This window comes from Caretta caretta, chromosome 11, assembly GCF_965140235.1.
Source record: "Caretta caretta isolate rCarCar2 chromosome 11, rCarCar1.hap1, whole genome shotgun sequence".
NCBI classification, from domain to species: Eukaryota; Metazoa; Chordata; order Testudines; family Cheloniidae; genus Caretta; species Caretta caretta.
This window is the reverse complement of record NC_134216.1, coordinates 46,274,405-46,286,693: the sequence shown is the minus strand read 5'-3', so window position 1 is coordinate 46,286,693 and position 12,289 is coordinate 46,274,405. Positions and strand designations below refer to the sequence as shown.

At 39.3% G+C, this 12,289-nt stretch overlaps 1 protein-coding gene and 1 long non-coding RNA gene across 5 annotated transcripts in view; one reads left to right on the top strand and one right to left on the bottom strand.

Moving 5' to 3' along the window:
- Positions 1 to 6,884, top strand: part of CWC22 (CWC22 spliceosome associated protein) — a 59,245-nt gene extending 52,361 nt beyond the window's left edge. For all 4 annotated transcript variants that reach the window (XM_048868906.2, XM_048868902.2, XM_048868903.2 and 1 more), the window contains one exon: positions 3,925 to 6,884. In XM_048868906.2, the coding sequence (XP_048724863.1) occupies positions 3,925 to 4,520 (596 nt within the window). In that variant the 3' untranslated portion in view covers positions 4,521 to 6,884. The remainder of the gene's footprint in view (positions 1 to 3,924) is intronic.
- LOC142068555 (uncharacterized) overlaps positions 1 to 12,289 on the bottom strand; it is a 51,758-nt gene that overhangs the window by 14,220 nt on the left and 25,249 nt on the right. The window lies entirely within an intron of this gene.

Sequence of the window (12,289 nt, the reverse complement as noted above, 5' to 3'; positions counted from 1 at the left end):
GGATTATCAGTGAACTGTAAAGGTTAACACACCTGTTTTTTTTATTATTATTTTTTTAGTACAGGCCTGTCTCACGGCTCTTCTTGATCTGTCCATTGGATTCCAATCCTCTCTCTTTTTTTTTTTTTTTTTTTGGCTTCCTTCCTTGTAACCACAGTTGTGCTATTTCATGTGTCAGATAAGGGATTGCTGAGTTCTCTTCAATTCATTTAGCTTCTTATGCAGGTCTAGGTTTCTGAATCCACTTCCCATTCCTATTGCTCAGAAGCAGTATGGTGCGCTGTTATAATAACCCAGGCTCCTGTCGCTTGAGAATTCTCCAAGAAAGATGAAACTTTTGCCGACAATTTGTTATGCGAGAATTTCATGCATTATAATTAGTATTTTTAATAAGATCATCTTGCTGATGTAAAATCTGCTATTTGACATGAAGTATAATAAACATTGTTAATCTAAAATATATCTGCTATTCTAAATTAGAGCATTTTGTCTTATATAGTGTGGTGGGAGAGCAGATGATAGCACAGCATGAACTTCTGTAGTTAGGAAGCTTGCTGATTCAAAGTTAATTTGATTTATTATGATTTTAGCAGCAAAAAAATTATTAATAAAAAGTACACAAGCAATATGAATTACACATGCATTAGAAATGCATTTCTGTTTTATGTTGCAAGCTTACTTTACAAAGTCTGAACTGATTGTGTATCGCTATAAAGCTATTGCATTAATGATGACAAAACTCTAGTGGAGGGCACAGTTTAACCGGGTCAGAGAGACGTAAGTTCACAAAGAGCCAGATGGCTTCTGCATAGACAGCTGCAGCTTGGCTGAGCTGCTTGATAGGAACCAGAGAGGTAAGTCCTTAGTGAAAAACCAACTGATTCTGCAGTCTGTCAATGTGAGCATGCTTTTTTTGTAAAAGGACACTCTCTTCTACTATTTTGTCCTTTTTCCAAAAACAGATTAATATATGCAAAAAGAAAAGGAGTACTTGTGGCACCTTAGAGACTAACCAATTTATTTGAGCATGAGAAAGCTCATGTTCAAATAAATTGGTTAGTCTCTAAGGTGCCACAAGTACTCCTTTTCTTTTTGCGAATACAGACTAACACGGCTGTTCCTCTGAAGATTAATATATGCATTTTGATAATCTCTGCAGTATGCTTTGATTTATGTACGCTAGAAGCAGGAATGTGGCAAAAATAATTACAGTGTTAACTATAATAATTCTGTGAGATAATCAGATTTCATTTTTGTAACTTTGTATTCCCTAGTGGTTTAAACTTCACAGTTTTGCTAGAAAGCAAAGGCTAATTGTTGGTTGTATCTCAGGTTGTTCACAGTTTTGCATCTTTCCATAGACTATAATGAGGACTTCCTAGTAGTATTCTGAAAAGCATTTCCCAGAGGACTGTATTTGTCAACTCTCTTACCAGCGTAGTACTGGTCTAGCAATTAAACCTGGCACATAAATGTTGCTAGGTAAAAGTCTCTTGCTAAGGAACAATCTAAGAATTTGTGATTCCTGTGCTGATGGAAACTCTGTGCATATGTAGTGGGATGTGGGCCAGGAATTAAAGAAATGCCATGTTTCTTACAAGAGAAAGGAAGTGAACCAGATTTAAAAACATTTATTCTGGAAAGGGTGTTTTTGTTCTTCAGGTACATTTCCAGGATGAACTTTAAAAGAAAATTGCTTCAGCAATATGTTCTGAACATCGAAATGGAACAGAGAAAGAGGGCACTGAGCACATAACGAATAGTGAACTTGTCTTTTACTAAAAAGAAAAGGAGTACTTGTGGCACCTTAGAGACTAACCAATTTATTTGAGCATGAGCTTTCGTGAGCTACAGCTCACTTCATCAGATGCATACCGTGGAAACTGCAGCAGACTTTATATACACACAGAGAATATGAAACAATACCTCCTCCCACCCCACTGTCCAGGACAGGTGGGAGGAGGTATTGTTTCATATTCTCTGTGTGTATATAAAGTCTGCTGCAGTTTCCACGGTATGCATCTGATGAAGTGAGCTGTAGCTCACGAAAGCTCATGCTCAAATAAATTGGTTAGTCTCTAAGGTGCCACAAGTACTCCTTTTCTTTTTGCGAATACAGACTAACACGGCTGTTACTCTGAAACTTGTCTTTTACTGTGTCCCCCAATATCTTCCCCTGCCAGCTCAGCTATGACTCCGTATTGTCTGTAGGAGCATGAAGCTTGCTTATAGTCAAATAAGTCAGTTATTTTTTTATCCATTAAACTACTTTACAAAGTCTCTCTTATTTTTTACATTCCAGTAGAGCTATAATAATGAAAAAGAAACTATTTAAAAAAATACAACATATTGTAAAATATGACTTAAGTGACTCCCTATGGGCTGGTTTTAAACATGTCATTAGAGAAGCACCAGCAACCTCTCTCTCCACATCAGAGGTTAGGCAACTGCTGTAAAATTCAGTTATTTGATCTAAAATAAAATGTATTAGTGTCTCCTTGGTAGCGGTGATGCTTTCAAAAGACAATTAAGCAGAGCTAGAGCTGGCCAGTGTGACATCGCAATGCTTAGAGTAAAAAGAAACAAAGGTTGTTTTTTTTAGTTGTATTCTTTATAGTGCTTTTTACTGTAGGGGATGTTCACCAAATATTGTTGATGTAATGTTTGTATTTTATTTGCAGCTCATCCTTTAAGCCCTTCTTTTAGTGACCAGTCAACATAATGACACTATCCATGTTTTTGGAAAAGTCCACCATGTCTGTTCATTCCATCGAATACTAAATAGGTTCTGTATTGACAGATATTAGTAGGTTGGCTAAATAAAACTTGTTCCACAATGGAGAGAGACTCTAGTCTGTTTGGAAATCTAGATGTTATTTAAAGCTTAGCTTCTCTGTGAGGTAAATGTAGAACTTGGAAAACTATTTTTTGGGTGGGATGGAGAGAAAAAAAACGACCCCTTCTAAGTTAGCAACATAATTTACTTCTTTAGCTGTATTGTCTTTGCTGTCCTTAAGGAATTATAGCACAAATAAAAACTTTTTTAGTGACTGTTAAGGTTGCACAGGACATACCTCACCCAAAATCTTAAAAGCATGAAAATAAGGGGAATGTCTCCAGCATTCCTTGCCACCCTCACATTGTCTCCAGTGCTGTCAATAACACACTTCAAGCACTCTATAAGGTTTTTACTTCCATCTGCAACAGATACTAAAAGTGCTCTTTTAGTATCTAAAACAATGCTGAGGTTGCTGGTAAGGTTGTGTTAGAGTGAGCATTTCATGAAGCTGGAATATGTATTTCTTTTTGTTATCTGTTGGAGATGCAAGTGGAAGCCTTATGTTGATAGAGTGTGGTATTGACAGCATGTAGGCAATATAAAATGGGAAGGAATGCAGAAGACTCCCTTTATTTCCAAGCTTTTAAAATTGTGGGTGGATGCAGTGTATCCAGATGCAACCTTATTGTCACTAAATGAAGTTGTTGTTTTTGTATTAATATAACGAGTGGACGTATAGGCCAGCAACGAAACCTAGAAAATGAGGAATAAAATGTGGGGAAATCTTGGGACTGATAGCCAGTTTACCAAATTTCTTTTTCCGTGGGTTTCCTTTAGAGAATTTCTTTATTTTTTTTAAACAAAAAACCTGTTTTAGACTGCCATTTAAAGGTAAGTCCCTTCTCTTAAATTAATAGAGCATGGGCAGATTTCCCCAGCATGTTTTGGAGACTCACACGAGGGAAAGAAATATAAAACTCTAAGCTCATTATTTTGAACCCTGTGGCAAGATAAGCATTTAAGAATATAAAATTTGGCAAAACATTTCGCCCAGAACTTTCTATATAATATAATATAATTATGCATAATTAATGACACTGAATAAATTAAAAAATAGTTAACTCTCATGTATGCTGTACTTTCAGATGCTGCTAAAGTAAAAAGGAAGAAGATGCAAAAGAAAAATAAAGCATTGGATAAAGTTGCCAGGAAAAAACAAGGGAGTAAAAAGAAACTAATTGAAAAGAAAATAGAAAGGAGCGAGCAGGAAGGTAGATATGATGTTGAGAGAGATTCAGAAAGAAATGCTGACAGAAATTTGAGAGATCCAAATAGGAGAGATGATCTATCTAAATATCCCTATGACAGAGATGATGCCACTGACAGGAACAGTTATCGGAGTGGAAAGGACTGGTATTATGAAAGAAATATGGATTTAGAAAACAAACACAGTAATTCCAAAAAGAAGAAAGCAGAGAGAAGAACTTCTTTTTCTGATAATGAAAAGGACAAACACTGGAGTAAAGACAATGTACATCAGAGCAGGAGAAAAGAAAGGTCAAAATCTAGAGAAAGAAACCGTAATAATTCAAGTCCCAGAGAGGAAGAGGAGCAGGAGAATAGATATCGGAATGGTGCAGAGAAACGCCCAGAGAAGTATAGCAGATATTCTGACCAATCTAGAGAATCCAGGAAAAATGAGGACAGACGAAGGGAGAATTCTCCACATAGGCGAAAATAACTCTATGCCACTGAGTTTGAAATAAATGATTTTCTGTGCAGCTAAAACTGTGTATTTTTAACTCCCTATTACTGAACTTTCTTTTAAAAAAGGAGCTTTTGTACAAAGTGCAGGTTTGTATTTGTAAAGTTTATTGGCCTTCTTACGGTTTTCAGTACTGAATCTTGTAGAATCACTGTATGTGAAGAACCCTTCTGTTAAATTTCTTCCTTGGAAGAGCATTTTCATTTGAGAGAGAGAAAAACAGAAGCTTGCTTATATTTTGTGAATAAAATTGTTAAGATCTCACTGAAATGAATGTTTTTATCAGCTTAACTTCAGATGTTTTGTAAATATTGTGTTTGAGTTACTGTATCTGAAAATGCTACTTTTTAGTTTGGTTTAGTAGTTGACGAGCAGTCAGATTACTGTACAGAGGTGAGAAATTTCATATTCCCATATATATATATATTAAAAAAAAAAAAATGGACACCCTGAATAGTTTATGCTCTTAAAATGAAAACAGACACAACAAATTAAGGAGTCTCAAGTATTTGCATATTACCATTCGGTATAAAAACATAACACTTTCAAAAAGCTGAGCTGAAATACTGTAAAATGTTATGCTATGAGTACAGTTTAAAATGTCAACTGGAACTATGATTGATGTCTTCCTATTTCAGTGATGCATCTTCTCAGTGAACTTCAAACCTAAGAGGTAAGGCTCAGATAAGTGTTATGTGAGAATCTTTTTTTCTTCAGTCTTTTTATAAACATATCTGCACCGGCAATGCAGACTGTAGAAGTACATACCAACAATAGAGACCTGTAGTGCATGTTCTTCAATTTAGATTCTCAGTTAAACTTGGAGGCAGATGTGAGCACAGGCCTCTGAGTAATCTGATATAATATAAATTATTGATTTTTTTTCTTAAGACAAAAAAAAATTGCACTTGTAAACATCACAGTTTGAAGTTTTAGAAACTTGTTTTTATATTACTTTTTAAACTTTTTACTTCTGGAAGACTTTAGTTTCTTGGACCAGCCTGTCTTAGCTTGCTTATAAAGATATCTTTCCCCTTCCCCCCAATTATTTTTTTCAACCTGTGAGTTTGATTGGAGGTCATTCAGCTCTGATCTCTGTCATTATAACTGCCAAACCTTAGTAGGACCTTAGTCCTGTGCCTGCTGAGTATGTGAAGAAGTTGGTTATGGGTACAGAAGATGCTCCAAAATTCCTTCCAGAAGTGCCAACAGGAGAATAATTAAGTTCACAAAACGTTATATGAGACCAGAAAAAGTAGTTGTAGCAATAGTTAGTATAAATTTGACAGACCCAAAATAGCTGAGGAAGATAAATATATTTCTAGTCACCTGAGAAATCAAAACAACCTGGTAAATATTGCTGGGTAATGAGTAATACCTAAAGAAACAGAGGGTCCTTTGGCATAAGGTGTATAAAGCAATAGTGTAAGTATACACAATGGGAGAGTTTTACAAAAGTAACAGTTGAGTCAGTTCTATAGCTTGCCCTCAGTGCTGTGTAAGACTGACTTTTCTCCCTGAATTTTTTTACACCATGAACTAAAATGCAAATTGCTGTGAATCTGAAAACTTTCATTTTTCAGTATTCAGTCTCAAATCTTTCTATTTTATTCCCTGTAATGCCTTGAACTAAGAATCCCACTGAAAAGGTTATTCTGAAGGAATGCTTGTGACAGAAGAATTCCAATTGGTGGTTGTCATTGATTTTCTTTACATCACCAACTCTCCGTAGTATGCTGTTGTGTCATTGTGGCCTTTTCTTGATTATAGTTGTGTTGTACAAGCTTATTTCTTAACACACCATATTTTTCCAAATTTTGCAATAACGCTTAGTCCACTCTGTTAATGGGCTGCTAACATTCACATTATAAACTCTTTTACATACTGTGTATCAGTTAATAGAGCCTTGAAAAGGCACTTGAATAAAGGTTAATACATAAAACAAATTTACTTTTTTTTTTTTAAACAACTCTCTATTTCTGGCATATTTCAAGAAGTGCAAGCATAAATTCTGGTACTGCTATAATTTTTTTTTGACCGTTTTTCCTATTTAATAAAAATATTGCGCTATATGCAAAATAATTTCATAGAGCAACATTAGCTATGGTTGTGGTAACACACAGTCTGTATCTGAAATAAAGGTGGCTTTTACAAAGAGAAATTCCTTGCTATTTAACATAAATGTGAACATTTTACAGTCTCTCTCGCAAAAGATGTATGTTTTTTTTAAGACGACCCTTTGGCTTCAATTTTGTTCCAGTTTCTTTTTATAGGAGTGTTTTTCATAAATCATTTATCTCTACTTTTAAAATAAACAAGCAACTTTTATTAAACAAAAAAGTGTTCCCATTTTGTGGAGGAGTGCAGTTGGTTCACAGGAGAGCTGGAGCATAACTGATGTGTCAGCTCTTTGGTGTCACCATTTTGTTGCTGGCCATGAATCAAAGATGGCTATTTCCGTTTCACTAGATAAGGAATTGCGTTAACTGCAGCTTTAAGCAGGATACCAATCTTACTGTTAAAATTCAGCCCTTATTTCACTATTGGGAGGTTAATATTGTTAAAAACAATAAAACATAACCAATACATGTCTGTTCCAATATAATATTTTACCAAGTGATTCCTGCACCAAGCCCATAACTTCTGGTTGAGTTTTTGAGAAGGACATCCAGTCTTGCTTTAAAGACTTCAGGTAACAGAGAGAATGTACCACTCACGTCCCTAGGTAAGTTGTTCCAATGGTTAATTATGGTCACTTAAAATGTGCCTTACTTGTAATCTGAATTAGTTTAGCTTCAGCTTCCTGCCCTTGGATCTGATTATGACTTTCTCTGCTAAATTAAAGAGCCCTCTGAATCTTTCTCACAATATGGCTGGTTTTCCAGACCTTGAAGCGGTGTGGGGTGAAAATGTATTAATACATTACAATGCATGGAGAGAGAGGAAACAATATGTACATTTTTTCTCAGTACATTAGTTGCCATTAAAGGTAGTGTAAGATATGTTTTTAGTGGTTCACTTGTTAGGCACAAGTGCCCAGATCCATAAAGGTACTTAGGCATCGAACTCCCAGTTTTAGGGTCTACTGTGATCCACAGAACTGTCGAACCCTTTAGGTGCCTAAACTAACTCAGTGTCTACATTTTTGAGGTAAAAGTTCCCTAGGCACCTAAGTTTTCTTCCTGTAGGCATGTGAACTGCTGCTCTGCTTTCGGTGTCTGGGCACATATCTCCTGCTGAAGCCCCAAAGCGACCCAGGAACCTGGGGAAGATAGGGGTTTGTCCACCGAACTTGCATATGGGGACTGCTTTGGGTCTCATTCAAAATCTGGCTGGTGGTGGGGCCTACCTCATAAATTTTAGCCTAGTGGTTAGAGCACTCACCTGGGATGTGAGACGCAGGTTCAATTCTCCTTTTGAACAGAGTGGGAGAGAGGATTTGAATAGGTGTCTCCCACCTCTCAGGAGAGTGCTCTAACCTCTTAGCTATGAGATACTCTGATGTGGGGCTGCCTCAGTTTGAAGCTGTTCCACTGTACAAAAAATAAGAATTGGGCCAGAGAAAAAGAGAGAGAGAGACTTGTCCAGTAGTTAGGGCACCCACAGAGAGGTGAAAGACCCTGAACTGCAAGGACTCTATCCAAAGAGGAATACATTGAACAGGAGAGATTGAGAGCCCAATATCAGAGTAGCACATAGCTTAGTGGTTAGAGCACTCTCGTAAGAGGTGGAGACCCCTGTTCAAATCCTTCCTCCTCCTGCTCCCCAAGCAGAGGGGGGAATTGAACTGGGATTTCCCACATCCCAAGTGAGTGCTCTAACTGGGACAAAAAATAAGATGGCCATCCTCCCACTCTCCCCTTCACCCCTGCTTTGTACAGAGTGAGTCAGGCAGCCAACTGATACTCACAGGAAACAATTCAGGTGCCTAAGCTGCCTGATTCCAGGAGACAGGTTTCCAGCTTGGATCGCTAGCAGAGATAGGCTATTAGGTGCCTCCCTACAGCCCAGACTTTGGCACCCATCTTCTTCATGGGTGAAGCAGGGCTGAGGATTCACTCCTTTTATCAACATTTCCCATTGGCTAGCTTTGGTGGCTCCCCACCTAGCATGCTGGCTTTTATGAATCACCTTTCTCTCCCTATTCATTGTTTAGGGAGCCAAGGTGCCTCACTCAGGCTTTGTGGACAGGGCTGGATTAACTCTCCTGTGGACCCAGGGCTATTAGCTTTTGTGGGGCCCCTGGGGGTTTGGAGTGTGGGAGTGGGCTCAGGGCTGCGGCAGGGGATTGGGGGTGCAGGAGGTGGTGCAGCTCCAGGTGAGGGGGTGGGGGTACAGCAGGAGGTTCGGGGTGGGGGATCTGGGAGGGAGTTTGGGTGCCAGAGGGGGCTCTGGGCTGGGGTAGGGGGTTGGGGTGAGGAGTGCAGGCTCTGGCCCAGAGGTGCTTACCTCGGGTGACTCCTGGTCAGTGGGGCTAAGGCAGAATCCCTGACTCTTCTGCTCTGCTCCCTTAGGTGGCTGGCGTGTCCAGCCCTTAGGCAAAGGAGCCAGGCACCCCTTCGCAGTGCACGCTGCCCATGCCCGTAGGTGCTGCTGCCACAGCTCCCATTGGCCGAGGTTCCTGGCCAATGGGAGCTGCAGAGCCAGCGCTGGGGGCGGGGGCAGTGTGCAGAGATTCCCTCAATGTCCCTCACTTAAGGGCCGCAGGGGCATGCTGGGGAGCTGGTGCTCGCAGCTCCAGCCCCATGGTGGGTGGAGGGGTGCCGAGGCTTGGGAACCGACGTGGAGTCTTGCCGTGGGCTGGATGAAAAGAAGCAGTGTGCTGCATCCGGCCTGCAAGGTCCCCCTTAGCCCAAGGCCCTGGGCTGCAGCCCCTAAAGCCCTGGCGTTAATCCAGCCCTATTAGTGGATCACAGTGTTGTGATTTTCTGTGGACTTAAAAGTTCCAGGCCTAAATTCAAAATAATGTTTGGTTCAAGTGATGATGATCATTTACAGAAGTGTTGTAGTTTTAAGTGTTTATGTATTTAACTGTAACTATTATACCCTATGTAATAGTACAATAATTCTGGTTCTTTTTTAGGGAAACTGAAGTGCGTATATTAATAAAACTTGTGTTCAGTGTATAATTTCAGATCGCCTTACACAGGATATGATGATTTCTGTTTGTGCATCAAGGTTTAGTCAAGTGATATAATAAGGGTGATAATTGGGTGATGTCCAAGATATAAAAAGGAAGGCAAAGGTTAATCAAACATTTAAATATTCAAAAGTATACACTGATTTACTTCCATTGCATTATCACTGAAGCCAGTGGTCTCTGTTCGTGGGCCAGTTTTCTAGTTCAGATGCAGCCAGTATTGGTCCTTTGCTTAACTGTAAACAAAGGAGCTGTTCATTTTCAGAACAATGATATTTGTTTAGCAAGGCCTTTCTCAGGTGAGCATCCATCTGCCAATTTGATTCACATGCTGATTGGGTCGGCCCACTTTCAGCTTGAGCTAATGCGTGCAAATTTCTTTCTTTAGGCACTTTCACAGTTGGTGCCTGTTTTCCTCCATGTTCGGTCTCCAGCAGCGCTTCTGCTCTCTCTTTTTTTATTCTCTTTTTATTTCCTTATTAATCCTAAATATTTCAGTGCAGAAAAGGGACCTTCTCAAAATGTATAAATTCAAATGAGAATCTGCCCCTGCACAAGTCGAATTGGATCACCCCATAGTGTAAACATTCCAACTGCAGGATGGGCCACAAATAATAAAAAATCCAGAAGGACAAACACAGCAAGAAACAGGTTGTTTTTCTGGCATATGTCACAACACTTACACAGTCCCTACAAAAACATTACGAGATACCTGTTTCAACTCTCAGTGGCCTGTGTAATAACGTCTAAGCTAACGTGTGCTCTAATCACATCTAACAGACAGGATAACAGAATGTTGAGGGCTTTCTTGTGTTGTTGTTTTATTATTTGTAAATGATGGTTCTTGTGACGATTTTCTCTTGATTCTCCCTATGCTCCATTGTGGGAAGGCAGACAGAGCATCTGATCTAACAATAACTTTGGCAGCCTTTCGCTGTTCAGTGGAACTCAGTACAGCAATCAATAAGCCACCAACTAGAGGAAAGTACAGAAACCCAAATGGCAGAAGTTATTGGCACTTATTCTGGAGTTTCATCAACCACTGCTAACTTGATTTGGCGATACAAACAACAGTTTCAGTTCTTCCAAATATATTTGTTGTTGCAGCAGCAACTTATCCATTCAGAGAACCAGGGGTAAGTCAATGGTATTTGCCTAGCTTTCCAAATACCCATGAAATCTTAGCCCAGTCTTGACCTCAGTGTGGGACTTAGGTATTTTGTTGTGCATCCCCCTCCCTCCACCCTATCAATGAGCCTCAGAGGATCTAGGGCCAATACAATTTGTCTTCTCCCCTCAGATCTATCCATTTACCATCAAGCCAAAGAAAACATGCTTTTGTGGAAACAATGCACAACTTATCCAGGCTTATTCCCCAATTCCCATTATGGAATAGAACATAGGCATCATGAAGTATTTGGAGTGATATTAAGATACAGTGGAGTCTTAACTACAATGGATTTTTCCACTTTCAATGGACACATCCAGATGATGACTGTGTTTTCTCATTCAGGAGATCTACCCCCAAGATTACCTGTATACAGCCCTGGATGCCTACTTGTATATGCCTGTCCAACCATCCCATCAGCCTTTGCATGAAGGTCTTCTGCATAATTTATCAGAATTATGAGGCATGCTGGATGTTGGCTCTCAATGATCCTTCATGCTATTTAATACATGGTCATTAATTATTTTTACACGATTGGATCAGGGCTGATAATCTTTACACGTCAAAGCACAGAATACTTGGATGAGGCTGCAGAACTGAGTCTGACCCAGATGGTTTTGAATGGGCATGAACTAAGAGGATCAGGTAGAAGGAGTTGACTGTCTTTTTTTTGTATCTGAACTTACGTGCAATAAGTTACCTTCCAAAAATGGTTGTAATTGAATGTTTTGTCCCAGGCTAGTACATGGGTTCAACACTGGGGTATAGATGGCATACAGATGTGGGGACCTGCATGAAAGACCCCTAAGCTTATTCTTACCAGCTTAGGTTAAAAACTTCCCCAAGGTACAAACTTTGCCTTGTCCTTGAACAGTATGCTGCCACCACCAAGCGTTTTAAACAAAGAACAGAGAAAGAGACTACTTGGAGACGTCTTCCCCCAAAATATCCCCCCAAATCCTACACCCACTTTCCTGGGGAAGGCTTGATGATAATCCTCACCAATTGGTACAGGTGAACACAGACCCAAACCCTTGGATCTTAAGAACAATGAAAAATCAATCGGGTTCTTAAAAGAAGAATTTTAATTAAAGAAAAGGTAAAAGAATCACCTCTGTAAAATCAGGACGGTAAATACCTTACAGGGTAATCAGATTCAAAACATAGAGAATCCCTTTAGGCAAAACCTTAAGTTACAAAAAGACACAAAAACAGGAATATACATTCCATCCAGCACAGCTTATTTTACCAGCCATTAAACAAAAGAAAATCTAACGCATTTTCTAGCTAGATTACTTACTTACTTTACTTAACAGGAATTGGACGGCTTGCATTTCTGATCTGTTCCTGGCAAAAGCATCACACAGACAGACAGAACCCTTTGTTTCCCCGCCCCCCACTCCAGCTTTGAAAGTATCTTGTCCCCTCATTGGTCAT